At 41.5% G+C, this 15,697-nt stretch overlaps 1 protein-coding gene across 1 annotated transcript; it reads right to left on the bottom strand.

Annotated features, from left to right (window-relative positions):
• Positions 1 to 382: 382 nt before the first annotated feature.
• On the bottom strand, positions 383 to 14,746 carry LOC117418103 (transmembrane protein 114). The gene is made up of 4 exons (XM_034925908.2): positions 14,416 to 14,746; positions 14,142 to 14,216; positions 4,454 to 4,591; positions 383 to 2,507 (listed from the first exon to the last, which is right to left on the bottom strand). The coding sequence occupies exons 1-4, from the start codon at positions 14,591 to 14,593 to the stop codon at positions 2,278 to 2,280; spliced, it is 621 nt and encodes a 206-aa protein (XP_034781799.1). The 5' UTR covers positions 14,594 to 14,746; the 3' UTR covers positions 383 to 2,277.
• Between the last annotated feature and the right edge of the window lie 951 nt (positions 14,747 to 15,697).

The raw sequence follows: 15,697 nt of genomic DNA, 5'->3' as shown, positions 1-15,697 counted from the left end.
GGGTTAGGGTTATATCATGCACATTAAGTACATTGCTCCAGAACCATGCTTTCAATTCCAACATCAATCCGGGCCGGTAAACTTACATACAATAATCCAATCACTTGGAACATTGGTGTTGTCTGAAAGGAATGCATTGAAATGTATTCAATTAATTATTTAAGATTGACATTAAAATAAAAAGCCCTGTCTCAAATTGCCAGCTGTCTGGTGTGAGAAAGCTGTCTGCATGCTAATCGACAGTACAGTCAGAGTGGTAAAGTACAACCTGAGTCAATTCTAACAAGGATTCAACAGGAACGGCTGAAACTGAATGTAAAAATTACACATGGAGACAGTTACTCAAAGATAATCATCCAGTTCAAAAGAAACAGACAAAAAGTAGATTTTAAATATGAATATTTTTATTAGCAGTTTTCCAAGGAGTTTGGAAGCTTTTTGCTGCATCTTTTTTTCCCAATCAGAAACAGTGAAAGCCTCAGTTTTCACAAAGCTGCATATATCAATCACAGGGAAGCGTTACTGTACGATAGCTGTGATACATAATTATCAGTCGGTATTACAGACAGGTTATCAAAATACAGAACGGCACGTGAAACTGACATCTCTGTCCACCACCACTGGACACAGTTAATACAAGTTTTAAAAACAGAAGAAAGCTCACTGGCACAGACACTCAGGTATCGAAAGCTCAGTTTCTTTAGTTCCAGTCAAACTAATCCTTATCGCGTTTCTCCAGACCTGTAAGTCCAATCAGATGTTTGTGATGCATTTCAGTCTGACTCGTCCAGCAAGTCTGAAACTCAAAAGAAAATCGAAGCCCTTGAATTCAGGTGTCATTTGACAGTCTAATCGACCGCGCTGTTTTCACATTGTTTTCCGATGGATGCTGTTATGTGTCATAGTTAAACCTGGTTTGACATGTTTATTAATATGCTTTACCGTACCTCTCTGGGCTTTACAAAGCTTACCTATGCTTTACCACGCTTTCCTTGTGTTTGATTATACTTGACTATGCTTTATTAGTAGTCCCAATTTAGAATATCCAATTATCACCATGCAGCCACCTCCGGAGGACAACGCAGCTCTGGGCAGCTTACAGGCAAGCCCGCAGGCGCCCGGCTAGACTACAGGGGTCGCTGGTGCGCGGTGAGCTGAGCACACCTAACCTAGCCCTCCCCCCAGATGGAGCTCGGCCAATTGTGCGCCGCCTCTTGGGAACTCCTGTCCATGGTCAGCATTGGAATAGCCTGGACTCGAACCGGCGACGTCCAGGCTTAGGATGCATCCTGCACTCCACGCAGAGCGCCTTTACCGGATGCGCCACTCGGGAGCCCCGACAATGTATTATTTTATTGTTGGTCTGTTAAGAGTTTCAGAAGTGAGGAAAAGTAAAAAAAAAACAAACAAAAAAACTAAAACGTTCTAACTGAAAGGTCTCCAGAACATATCACACAAGAATTGACAGCGTGCTTATACAGAATAAAAACATCAAAGAAAATCCTGCGAGACAGTCAGTGCTCTATAAATATGTGAGCAGCACCTTACAGGAGCTTTGGGTTTCTTAATTAAAAATCCAGACAGTTTATAAATACACAATGCAAAGGACACGGCTTGAAAGGCACTGGGTGTACGACACAATAGCTTAGCAACAGATTACAATTCCTTAGCGATTCAAACATAAGAAAAACAACAATGCGCACTGAAGCTAAGAACATTAAACTGACAACGCGGCGCGGAGTTAACAAGAAGTGTTGAGCTGCCTGTGTCTGGAAATACAATGCTGCGCAAAACTGCTACAGTTCTGTACTAGATGTTTATTATCTCTTTAAATAGGTCGCATTCAAAGGTTTAAATGCCATTCCCTCTATCGTTCTGTTTCAAAACGTTTTCTTCCCTCTAGCGAAACTAAGATATCCTTTCTCACATACCCTTTCTTCAGTTTCTTATTTTATATTGAGCAGTCATAAAAGCATCTGAAGGGCTATATGTGCAGAATAAAGTAGCCTTAATGGGGTAATATCAGCGTGTTTATATGCATTGGACAGACTAAGATTGCAAAAGAGTTGGCTTACATGTTGCTCCTTGTGTTTGTGGATGAAGTCATAGATTGGCTGGTTTCACAGACTGCCTTAGATACAGTAAGGCAGTGCAATATCAGTGCTAATCAGGGTCTGTGAAACCAGCCAAGGCAGTGACTACAGTAGTGTTTAAAGGCGACCTAAGCTGCCGTGTTTAATGGTTGTTGGGTTTTGCTTGGGAGATCAGGTTGCACTCTTATATCCCCTGCTCCTGCCTTCTCTTCAGCCCTACGATCCTGGAGGCCAGGAGGAACGCCATGCTGGTGAGGAGCTCTGCGATGAAGGAGATCCATGCCAAAGCCAGAGACCAACCGAAACGGATATCGATGCTCTCCAGCTTCTTCCTCCCAAACAGACACAGCGCCTCCTTAAATGCAGCCGCAGAGTAGGCAACGTATAGGCTCACTCCGGCAAGGGTCACTAGAGCTGAACCAAACACAACCAGATTTATTATTAGGCAAAGTCTTTTTCTAATTAAGAGAGTGCTGATCAAGACTTTAAAACCCTCTTTCTTACAGCTTTCTTACTGGTCTCTTATTTCTTATGCTGAACACCTCGTCGTTCTCTGCTTGGTTTTATACTATTATTTGAAATATGTTAAAGGACCTGCAAGGAAAACACACAAATCTGTGATCCCCCTTACAAATCGACATTTCCATAGCTTAATGAAACAGCAGAATAACTGTCTGAATTGGCTAATGTACTTCGAAGATACTAATTAGAGCAATTTCGCTATTGCACAAACCTTATGGGAATAATTGTACTAATACAGTCTAGAAAGCTGCTTCTCTCAAAGGGCAGGCATCAGTTTATACAGATTTTGACAACGCCATCTGTGACGGACACCATATGTTTGATGTCAAAGATATGTTAGGGGCATGCTAAAAAGTTTAATTAAAAAACATGCAATTAAAAATACCTGACCCCTGGGATCCACTGAAAGTGATTAAAAACACCATTAAAGGGGACATCATTTTAGCCCTACTACTGTTATGTTAAATATTGCATCTACTGTAGTACTTTTGTTTTGCCAGTTAACATTTCTTTCATTGCTGGTAATTGATATAAATGAATGTGACGTCAATGCTTTTAAAACATCAGCTTGCTCACAGCTGAGTAATATGAGACAACTGATACCATTAGGAGAGAAAATAAGAAATGCTTTCTCCTTTGATGATAGCAATAGAATCACTTTACCTTTCCTCTGCTTACTCAATTCTGAGATCTAAACTTTCTTTCCAAGGCTCAACATGACATGAAATGGATTCCAGACAGACCTGTCACTCAACTTTAAAAGCATCAGGAATTTCATTGACAAACAAACAAGCGTGCGCTCTCCTGTGTGCCACAAATCAATTAGAATGCAAAAAATATATAGAATAAAGAAAAGCTTTAAGTGACAACCAATCTGCAGCTTTCACAGGTACGATGCAAGTGTGCGTGATAAATAAAACGATTACAGCTATGGTTTACATTTGGATAATTGTTCATTTTAACTATGCAGAAAGGCTCAGCACTACTCTCATCCTGCGTCAAAGGGCTTCATGCACAGCTGGAGGAAATCACAGGTACCCATTTGTTCGGTCCTCCCTGCCTTGTTATTGATGACTGTTCTCGGTGTTATCCAGTCTTCAGATACACCACTGCTGTGAGCAGCTCCTGTCAATTGCAATCTATGAACAGCTGTTTTCTGATTATAGCTATTTATATTTCGGAATACTCATCGGGATAATTAAAACGTTTCTGATCACTCCCGTTGAGCAATTTGGAAGACACTAAGTGAGCTTGTTATCCTGAAGGATTGAGCCTCAGTGAGATTAATTAATGCATCTTTAATGAACTAAAAAGGAAACCATTCACTGCTTCAGCTCAGCTGGATGAAGACATTTACACAGATGCTCAAGAAAAACATATAAAATTCAATGAGAAACGATTGGACCAGGAGTCTTTTGCAATGTCTTCATTCCTCGTTTTTGTCATAAATTAAATATATATATATCTTAGTATATATTCTGAGTCTGTTATAGTAATGGATTAACAAATATTTAAATGTGACGCTTCCCTCATCTCTAAGAATATGCATCAAATGATAATGGCATAAATGTGCAGCAAATGCATTCTTGTGACCATGCAGCTTTTTGCACGTTGTATACGGGTTTGCTGTAATATACAAGTTGACAAACGTTTCTGCTAATGCAGGGGTGTGGAGGCCCATTCCACTCCAGGTTTAACAGTAAAATGAATAATGAACTATTGGTTCAATGAAACAGTTTAGAACAGGGTTGGAACAAAGGCCAGGACTGCAAGGGCCAGTGTACTGTACTGTAGTGTGCGCTGAAGAAGAAGCTAGCCAGGAAGCCAGGGACACTTACATCCGAACAGAAAGAGAACTCCGGTCATCAACAGCAGCATGTAGGCCCGGGCCAGGATACTGACAAAGCCAGCCATCCCTCCAAACACCATCAGGATCAGACTCAGGGGCAGCAGCACCACAAACGCTGCATGCATGTCTGAAACACAAAGCCATCGCACTGTTACATTGCAGCAGGGGTTATATACTGTCTCTCTGAAACACAAAGCCATCGCACTGTTACATTGCAGCAGGGGTTATATACTGTCTCTCTGAAACACAAAGCCATCGCACTGTTACATTGCAGCAGGGGTTATATACTGTCTCTCTGAAAACACAAAGTCATCGCACTGTTATATTGCAGCAGGGGTTATATACTGTCTCTCTGAAAACACAAAGTCATCGCACTGTTATATTGCAGCAGGGGTTATATACTGTCTCTCTGAAACACAAAACCATCACACTGTTACATTGCAGCAGGGGTTATATACGGTCTCTCTGAAACACAAAGCCATCGCACTGTTACATTGCAGCAGGGGTTATATACAGTCTCTTGCACAGGGTATATTCCTGCAAGAGCTACTCAAACTGCTTTGACATTTTTATTTGCCTGTCCATTTTTATTCCCAGTTCTTCCTGGGTACTCCTGTACTGGACCTGTCTGGCTGCATTCCCCAGCTAATAAATGACTAAAGGTGATTATGTTAAAAAACGCAGCCTTTCTTTTGTTGTACAGATAAATCACAAACAAATAAAAGGGGCTTGTCCTATTAATGTTACATAAAGGCACCAGATGATGCTGAAATTTGGGAATGGATTAAACCACCAAATTTGACTCACAAACCCTCTCCTCGGGCGTGCTCAGAAGAACAATGGATACCTTGGGAATGTCACAGAACATTATCATTACCAATGCAATAATTTTTCAGGTCTGGAAAACAAGAACACATTCGCCAGCGCAGGATCTTCTTGTTCCAGCTGCATTCAAAATGTCAGCCTGTGAGGCTGAGGAAATGATATTTCATTATTAACTGTACAAATAACCGTGCAGCACTGCTAAAAAAAAAATCCATCACCAAGCATATAATACCACAGTGACAGTTTTATACAAACCAGGTAATCAAAGGTACTGAATGCTGTGCGATGTTTCTTTGTGCTTTTTGTTAATGTGACTTTAATCGCTACCATACCACGGGTTTTGACAGTGGCTGACGACAGAGCAGCGAACAAACCAATTAAGTGTACTGAAAAGCTTCCTATCCTCATGTTGTTTTGTTGCGTCAGTTCCCTGTAAAACTAATTTCAGTTTCACGTAACTTTTTTTTCTCTGCATGTTTTCCTGACATACATAGACGTCTGCAAAGATGACAATACAGATCTGCTTATCAAAAAGATGGCTGCACGCAAGCGGACTCCGTGTCTGTGGGCTTGCATGAGCATCTCTCTGAGAATCAAACCCAGCGGCTGTGTGTGAACAGCACTCTGCAGTGTCTTTAGTAAGCCTGTAAGTCTGAATGTAGTTAGTGTTGGGTAAAGTGCACCAGTGCTGGAGAGATGAGAAGGTGTAAAGTTATTAATTAGATTCTGGCAAACCAGCTATTGTAGCAAGAAACAGCAGCAAACGTGTGTGTCATTTTAAATATTAAAAGATAGGAATGCATGCACTGGAAAATGAATGGCACAGAGATATCGACATGTGCTATGCTGTGTTCAGATCTCTTCCTAACACCTTGTTAAAAATGATTTGTGGAGAGAAATGTAAATTCGCAGCACATGCAGCCCACGATCTCAGACAGAGGAATGACAATATACATATATGAATATGAATCTGGACATTTTCAGAGGTACTATATGGGTTATAATGACAAGGGGACTGAAAGGGAGCTGGTTATAGGGGCACAGCCCAGCTAAACCAAGAAGGCATGTAGCCTGCAGCCCACACTAGCAGGGTTAGGGTATCTCGTCCATATAGAGGGATTGCACTGTGGCTGCCAGTATGGAGGACAGCATTGTCATTGAAAACAGCTGTTCCACAGCTACTGTCCTGCAGTTTACTTGAAACACACTTAGCACCTACATCTTTACACATAAACACTCAAATGCAGACAAACATTTCGAGGAGAGGTCTTGGTCACTGTATTATAGGTCTTATGTAATGCTGTAATGACAGTCTACGTTTACTACAGTAAGCAACAATTCAAATGTTTTCTAGTTTTGGAAGAACGCTGTGTCTGTGCCAGACGAGGGTCTCTGTTGTGTCCTTTCTACGCAGAACAGACACTCTGATTGATATTCCAGGTGCCAAAGAGGCCTGTTTAAAAGAATGAACACCTCAAGCTAAATCCAGTGTGTGCTGCAAACTCTTGCTAATTTTCATGGTACAGGAAAGAAAAGAGACAGACTGAGGAAGGCGAGGATTGCATTGCAAAAATTGGATTGCATTTTCTCATTAAAAAAAATAAAAAGCACAAAACAACCGAATGCATCAGGGTCATTATTACAGCTCCAGGCAAACAAGGCTCATTAGCTTGAAGTGTACCCACAAGAGCCCTTTGCAGAGCAATAGGTCTGGAGCTGGCTTGCACCGGTCGTGTTTATGAGATTTCTCTCCCACATACCATATTACCCATTAGTTTAATGGGTCTGCTTATTCTCTAATTGGTAAACTTCAGAAGAGAAAGTGTGTTACAGTGTGTTCCATTCTGAACACCAGGAGCATGGTTTCATAGCAGCAATACCCTTGTATCTTTGAGATGCATTTCCCTATGGAGGATTACTCTAGCCTGCAGGTTTAATATTGATGAGTGTTTTAAGGGCAAGGAAGTGCTAGTTTCACTCCTGGCTGTGTTCAGAATGTGAAGATAGTTTTGTTAAGTTCTCCCGGTTCAGTTTCAATCAGGGACTTGTGTTGTGGAGCATACTAATTACTGTAGATCCCATCTGAGAAGTGCAGCATGCTGTGACAAAAACAGAGATGGCAAAATCTGAAGTCCTGTAGACAATCACCAGCACGGAGTGGGAGATAATGAAGACGTTCATGATTTGAATATGGTCGTTTGTTGCCTGTGGTATTCCATAAGTGTCCTGCTTGCATGACAAGTTTCATGTCTTTTCCGTGGACATGTTTTGCAGTAAAAGCACTGAGAGCAAATCATTCACCCATAAGGACTGACTACATTAAAATTAACTATGCATGTGGATTTAGCAATAGGAAATAGCAAATAGATTAGACAGCACAGGCTGCAATGTTACTGCTTCAGGCTGATTAAATAATTCTAGAAATATCTTACCCGTCCTGGTTTACTGTTGTATTTCAGACCTCAATGATGAATGATTGTTTTTTCTTTGCACGGTATTTCTTCATTACAGTACCTTTCTATACAGTTAGGCATAAAAGATCACATTCAAACGGTAATTGCTGCCTTTTCAAGAAGAGACTAAAGAAGCTAAAGAAAAAAATTCTCTCTCTCTCTCTCTCTCTCTCTCTCGATGTTTCTTTCCACAGATCTCAAAAAAGGTTTATTTGAAGTGTTGTGCTAATGCTCAAATCAGAGAAAGTAAACAGGAAAAGGAAACTGGAATAATTGTCACAATAACAATTAAAATACATGAATACAAAGCAGAAAACAATGAGGCTCCAGGGTAAAGCCAACAGCTTGGTGGTCCAGTGGTTAGAGAGGCTTGTTACCAGGAGGTTCCTGGTTCAAATCCAAGCTCAGCCACTGACTCTGACCCTGAGCAAGTCACCTAACCTCCTCTGTGCTTTGAATGAGATGTAAGTGACTCTGCAGCAGCAGTTGTTGATGCATAGTTCACCCCCTAGTCTCTGTAAGTCGCTTTGGATAAAAGAGTCTGCTAAATGACTCATTAATAATAACATCACTCAGAAGGCAAACAGGACACTGTCAGGTATGTCAGGTATCATCAATTGTATTGCACACATTATTAATGCTGTGGTCATGCTCCTTAAGCACTCAATGGAGAGAAATACAGCAATACTGAACCATTAAAAAGTACCATTCAAAGAGCCAGTCTTAGAAGTTAATACGTTGTGTGTAGGGTGTCTCTTAAGTCACCTTGTGGGCCAGAGGACCACAAGGATTTCTGATATCATGTCATTTATAATAATAATAATAATCATCATCATAATAATAAGAAGAGCAATAATAAAACACATTCAGATAATCAAGGGCTTGTTTTATTGTTAGGCATATTCATTATTACTGTTGGCACATTCCACAAAACGTTAACAGATAAGAACTAAAACACTTATCGCCAGTCTGTTTAATGGTTGGATTCGCTAATACGAAACGAAATGAAGCCGCTGTGCTCATTAGGACGGATGCAGTCTTGCTCACGCCTGGCAATTCCCTTCTGAAGCCCAAGCATCAGTAGTATTTGCAGCCTCCCTCTCGCGAGGTAGGCAGAGGGGCTCTGTGCAGTGCTGCTCCTGATACGGATGTGCAGAGCCAGGTTGCTGGGAAGGGAATGCGACATCTGACCTGGAGATCGTCTGCAGAACATCACTGAAAGCAGTTTCTTTACCTTTGAAGTTTTGTGTTGAAATGTTTCGGCAGACAAATGAAAACATAAATAACAAGGACTGCTGCTAGTTAAGGAGTTACACAGACACCAAATCGATGAGCTCAGCTTCAGCTGCAGGTTAAGGGATGGAAGGTTCAGGAGAGTCAGACTCTGAGACGTGGAATACAATATGTTTAACAGCTGTTGGGTAAATGCCATACGAGATTGAGTAAGGGAGACAGGAGGTTAGCTAATCAACATATCTTTAATAGGAGGTCAGCTAATCAATATATCTAACAGGACGTCAGCTAATCAATATATCTAACAGGAGGTCAGCTAATCAATATATCTTTAAAAGGAGGTCAGGTAATCAATGTAGCTTTAACTGGTGTTTAAATGAAAAGTCAATTAGTGGCTCGCTTCTTGTCTCTCGCAGTCTTTTCAGAGCCTTGATGAAAGAAGAGGGAATGAAAAGCAGCACAGAGAGAGAGAGAGAGAGCGCAGTGCACAGTGCAATCTACTCAGAATGAGTCCATGTGCTATTCACTCTCCCTTTCAGTTCTGTACAGGCGTTCTTCACTTACAAAAACATCCTTTACGAAAGTAAGCAGATTCTAAATTCAATTTCCTTTTTTGTCTTTTTTTTCCTTTTTTTTTTTTACGAACAGCTTTTTTGGAATGACTCCAAGATGTCGTTCTTTAAATGCGTGTGGATAATTCTGCGCTAAGCTGCTTTTCCCTGTGTTCACGAGCTGCTCTTCAGTTCTAGTCGCCTCCCATAGACATACTGTATGCATTGGCTACGTCTTTATATGAGTGAGCGCCGGCACCTCTACAGTGCTCAGAAATCTACAGCCAGGAATGGAAACTTGCTTTGAACACTAGATGGCAGTGGCTCTTACTTCTATAAATACATGTTGGCTGATCTAGCCTGTGTTACATATATGTTTGTGTCAGGCAACCAGAACACCTGAACAGCAGCTCCTGGACTCAGGAGTAAGCACTTTGACGCTGAAGTGGAACTGATAATACATGAAACCTGCTCTTAGAAACGCTCTAAATGTCTTGTGAAAGAACATTACAGAAACTTATATCAGCCGATTACACTAATCTAAATCCGCCTATTACACAAACTTATTTGCAAGATCCTGGCTGGATGTTCCAACCTTTGAGGGCAGCTCTCTAACAATCTGCTGGTCTTGTGACCCCGCAGTGGTATTAGAGAACCTGGCGACCCCAGTACCACCCTGACTGATTTTTATGGCTCTGAAATTGCTCTGAAGCTCTTTTACAGATGCTATCTGTCCATCCCTCGTTACAGCATAGCATTGCATGCTGCCCATTGTAACTGACAAGCACTGAAGTCACATGTACTCATGCACAGTAAAAAGCAGCAGGATTATTCATCGCTCAAACCCTATTAAATCACTGCCTTGAACATCCATGTGTCTCTAACGGGAATTAGAACAGTCCCACAGAAATACCATATTCATTTTTAATAATGGAAAGTCACAGCTGTCTGCTGGCTACGTTGCTGTCCTTGTGTCTCTCGCCCTTGTGTTAGAAGATGTATATCCTTTCAGACAGCTCTCTCGTAGCTGAGGTATAGCATGCGGTTTGAAGATTAATTCGGAACGCAATGACCTGTGTGGGAAACAGAAGCGCGCTAACTTAAAAAAAAAAAAAAAAAAAAAGATAATTTCTTATTAATGTTGTGCTTTCATTTAATTTGCACTTGGCTGGACCCCAGCTCTTCATCCCATTTCCCCATTATGAAGATGCAAGACCTGACAAGTCCGTTTACTTGACGGTACAATCGTGCAAATAGGCGTGTGGGCCTGTCTCTGAGTAAAGCGCCCCCGCGGATACAGATGAGCGTAGCTGCAAAGCTGGAGGGCTCAGGAGTTTAGAAGTCTCTGTATTACTGTACATCGACATGGCAAGCTATGACTGCAATGAGAGCTCACTGAAACCTTGGAATTCGAGTTCTGCATCCAGGAACATGCGCTAGTCTCACTCATAAGAGCACTCTTCCACTACACAAGCACACTCTCCTGTGTGTGAGATTATGAGACACACAGAGGTCACAGAACCCTCTGGGACACCATTACAATACCAATAATGCAGTATTTAACTGGAGCCATGGCACTGCAACAGATTACCAGGGTGTATTGATTTTAGTTTCATAAAAACATCATGAAATAAGCGGTCTTTGTGCCACGTGTTTAACAGACACCTTTTTATTGCCACAATCTAGGCCTGTGCTCTCCCCACATGTAGCTTAAATCAGCGGGACAACAAAAAACCAAAGCCAACATGACACACGGTCAACACCATTAGCAGTGCTTGCCCCTTCTTATCTCCTCCCTGGGGCCCTGTGCTCCACTCAATAAGTGTCCTCTCTCAGGGAGCCGTGAATCAAACATGCCGCCTGTCCTGTGCTGCTGCAGATGGATGTTATTTACCACTTACGTTTTCAATGTATCCCTGCACCCCCCGCCCCAACAGAAGGCTATCGCTGGATTTACGTGTGAAAACAGCAGCTCACAGGCCTTCATTATGTTATTACTGCAGGAAACTTTCATAAGGGAACAGAGCCTCGAACTGTGCATGGGAGTCCTTGGTGTTTACCTGAAATCCACTGTAGGGCGCTATTTAAATGAACACTTTGAATCAACATCACTGTCCGCATCTAAACACTCTCCCATCTCCTGAAGGGCAGCAGCCGGAAACCTTCTAAGTGGCAGTGAAACGAAGCACGTCTAATTAATCCACTTTTCACTGAATATAACACGTCTGCTGCACTGACAGGTCAGGTGTGAGTGGGTAGAGAGATGGACAAAGCATCATCATTAAAGATAGGGCTTGGATGATGGCTTTCCACTCAGCAGGGTAATATACTGACATATTCAGCCCACTACATGTATTCAATTTCCTTAATCCTCATGCTTCAGTTCATAGATATAAGACGTCACAAAGGACGCATTCCCAATGGTCAGACAAGCCCATAGCCTGCAGGATTCTAATGAGCTAATTACTCTGTAAAACCCTTTCTTTTACAACAGAATTAAACCGAGTCCAGCTCTGAGTTCAATACATTCCGTTTCAATAGGGATGAGATTAAACCTGGCGTGTGGAGTCCCTGCTTTTAAAAAGATCTTTGTTTAATAGGATCATGAGTGTCTTTGTTACCACTGTTATCTTTCATTCTGCTAACCCCGTCCAGAGGGATATTCTCTTAACATCAGCCTGTTGCTGGGAGACTCTATATTCTTCTCCTTTGTCGTCTTCTTCTTCTCCTTCTCCTTCTTCTTCTCCTCCTTCTTCTTCTCCTCCTTCTCCTCATTCTTCTCCTCATTCTTCTCCTCATTCTTCTTCTCCTTCTTTTCCCCATTCTTCTTCTCCTTCTTCTCCTCATTCTTCTTCTCCTTCTTCTCCTCCTTCTTCATCTCCTTCTCTTTCTCCTTCTCCTGTGGCGCTGCATGCTAACAGAACGGACAGTGACATGGTGCCAGAGGGTCATGGAAGCCAGGAAGGTCACTAGAATTGGCAGACTTGTTCACAACCCCCTAATAACACTTACACAGCACTCATACACACAGTTACTCAGGTTCTACCTGCTGCCTGTAAAATCACAGGGACTCCAATGATGATGCTGCAAAGGGTTTAGCTCCTGGCAGGTTTCAGCTTGCCCATCCTCATCAAGCAGTGCTGCAGTCTCAGAGCATGTTCTAACTTTCTGTACAGATTTCATAGCACTGTTTTGAAGATCCTATTCTAATGCAAACAGGCTCAACTGAACTGCACAGCACCTAATTCAGGTAGGTGCACCATATATTTTCTGTAATCCAGACTAAAATATATTTTAAATATATCCCTATATTTTAGATATATATAATTTTCTATACATGAAAAATATAAGGATCATACTTTTCTACCATATATTAAAAATATATGTTTGTTCCATAAGGGTATAGTGAGAGCAGACTCAATGAAAGCCTCAGATAAGTGTGAGGTAAACGGGTTGGGAGGACTTGATCAATAACATCTTCATGCACATTGAGGAATGAATTACAGGCTTTTCAATGAGTACTCATCGCGACCCAGGCCATGCAAAAGAAGTTCCTTTATAACCAAAAAATACAATTAAAAAATAAACCATGAACATCTTTAAATATGTTTGGTTTTTTTTCTCATAACAGAAAAGCAGTCATGATAGTCAACACACAGATTTCTTCCTGATTAATCAGGAAAAGTGCTTGTCCCATGCAAGAACAAATTCAAAGACAATGCCGTGGATGATGAAGGATTCTGCACAAGTGCAATAGAGGAATCAAACAGCTGCTGTAGAGCAGAGGGAGAACACTGCTCAAGTCCAGCTTCAACAGGTAGAATTAAATGATCAGGACCTGCTGAATCGGATCAATTAAATCATTAATGTGACGGGTTGAACAAAGACCTGGACTGGCAGTGCTGCTGTTTCCTACCCCTGCTGCAGTCCATTCCACTCCTGCGTGGTGATCCTTCCAACACGTTTTTAATTGTTCATCTGACCTTGGGGTCCAGTTACATCATTAACGTCCTGATTGGAACACAGATTAGAATGGAATGAAGGAGGCCCCTCCTCCTATGTTGACTATAGTATTGGAAATCCCGAAATAATGTTATCAGATATGCAAATACATCTTTAACCCTATTAACAATACATAAAAATGAGCTCAATACAAAACAACACCACTTTAGTACTTTAGATCTAATAGAACTCGAATTACGGGTTCCGAATTGGAGGCTTCTAATTTGGAACCCCCCATAGTTCTTTATTTCGAATCTTTGGTTTCATACTGAACCCACCGCTGTATATAGAACCACCTGCTGTTCAGTTCTGGTTCTGGAACACAAACACAACAGGAGCCACATTGAAAGAATGAAGGAACGATGTGGTTTCTATATAAACCATTCAGACACAGTACTACTGCTTGCGCTGCCTTTGAGCTAATGCTCGCAAAAGGAGAGTGGCTGGTTTATTATTATTATTATTATTATTATTATTATTATTATTATTATTATTATTATTCAAAGTTCAAGCTGTCACAAACACCACCTGAACACTATACGACACAATCGTTTTTATTTAGTTTCCTTTGGAAACAATACATCAATACAAATTAAATAAATATAATTCTTACTGAGAAGTTGTCTCTGGGAGTCCGTGAAGTTGCCAGCCCCAAATGGGCTTATGAAAGGCGAACACGAGCCATTGACTGCAAAATAAAACACAGAAGCAAAACCCATCAGATCTGTTCTAGGCATTGTATTAAAACATTTAAAACCAATACTGTGCTCTTACTACAGGATACAATAATAAGCTGCTTCCATATCTTTTGCGAAAGAGCAAATACGCATCAGGCAGAAATCCAATGCGTACTTGTGATATTCAAGTACAGAATAACTTCGACTTACAGTTGCAAGTTCTCCATAGTCCCGAATGGGAGCTCAGATGGGTCGAGGCGTTGTGTTCCCATTTGGAAGCATCGATGATGTACCAAAAATCTGTGCCAATGGCCACTACCAGAAAGATAAAACTCAAGACACCGACGAGGGCAACGAAAATAGCCAAAGCGCTCAAAGTTAACTTCATCCTGGCCGGCTGGGGACGTGAATACTGTAAATCGCTACTTTGTTACGTTTACATCCTCGCGAAACGCCTAGTGAGACAGACCCAGAGGCAGTGAGCGCTTCTGCTCCGAGCTCGTGTCAGCACGGCGTCTCTCTCTCCAGCAGCATGGCATGTCGGCGCAGCTGCTTGTAGGCAGTGAACCAGAGGGCGGCGTTAATTAAATCAGATTCTTAAGGCTAGCTTTAGAATTCAGTTAGGGTTACTGTTCACAGATTCACGTTTTCTTTTCTGGAATAGATATGGGGAAAGCATATTAAAAAATGCATAGTATAACCATGGGGAAAGCATATTAAAAATGCATAGTATAACCATGGGGAAAGCATATTAAAAATAGTATAACCATGGGGAAAGCATATTAAAAATGCATAGTATAACCATGGGGAAAGCATATTAAAAATGCATAGTATAACCATGGGGAAAGCATATTAAAAATGCATAGTATAACCATGGGGAAAGCATGGCGAAAGTGCAGAAATACTTGGCTGAAATAAGGGCTATATTAATCCAGTAGCCTAGACACATAAAAAAAACAAAGTGTTAAATTATTGTTTTTAAAACTTACAATGTAAAGAATAACAACCTGTAAAATATTGTAGCAATCTCTTCTCGGTTAAAGCAGACAGGCGCATCACACAGGGCAAGACAGTCCACATACAGGCGGAAAGCGGGTGCGAACCCGGGACATAGAAGCATAGCTCCGATACCGCTGGATACTGCAAGGAGCGTATATCAGGCTTATGTCTTGGGGTGAAATTACCAGTCCTACCAGTCCTGCTGCTGCCTTCCCCGTGCACGCTACAATATGTTCCATAAGATTTATGTTTACTTATTACTGTAAACACATGATTTACAGTGCAGGGTGCCACAACCATGTCAAATGTAACACTAAAATACAATGCATTGATTTTAACTGCAATCTCCATGCACACTGGAGAGCAGAGCCTGACAGACCATGACCCCAGAGCCTGACAGACCATGACCCCAGAGCCTGACAGACCATGACCCCAGTGCCTGACAGACCATGACCCCAGAGCTGACAGACCATGACCCCAGAGCCTGACAGAC

Source organism: Acipenser ruthenus, chromosome 13, assembly GCF_902713425.1.
Source record: "Acipenser ruthenus chromosome 13, fAciRut3.2 maternal haplotype, whole genome shotgun sequence".
Taxonomy (NCBI): Eukaryota; Metazoa; Chordata; class Actinopteri; order Acipenseriformes; family Acipenseridae; genus Acipenser; species Acipenser ruthenus.
The sequence above is the reverse complement of the archived record's forward strand: the minus strand, read 5'-3'. Positions and strand labels throughout refer to the sequence as shown.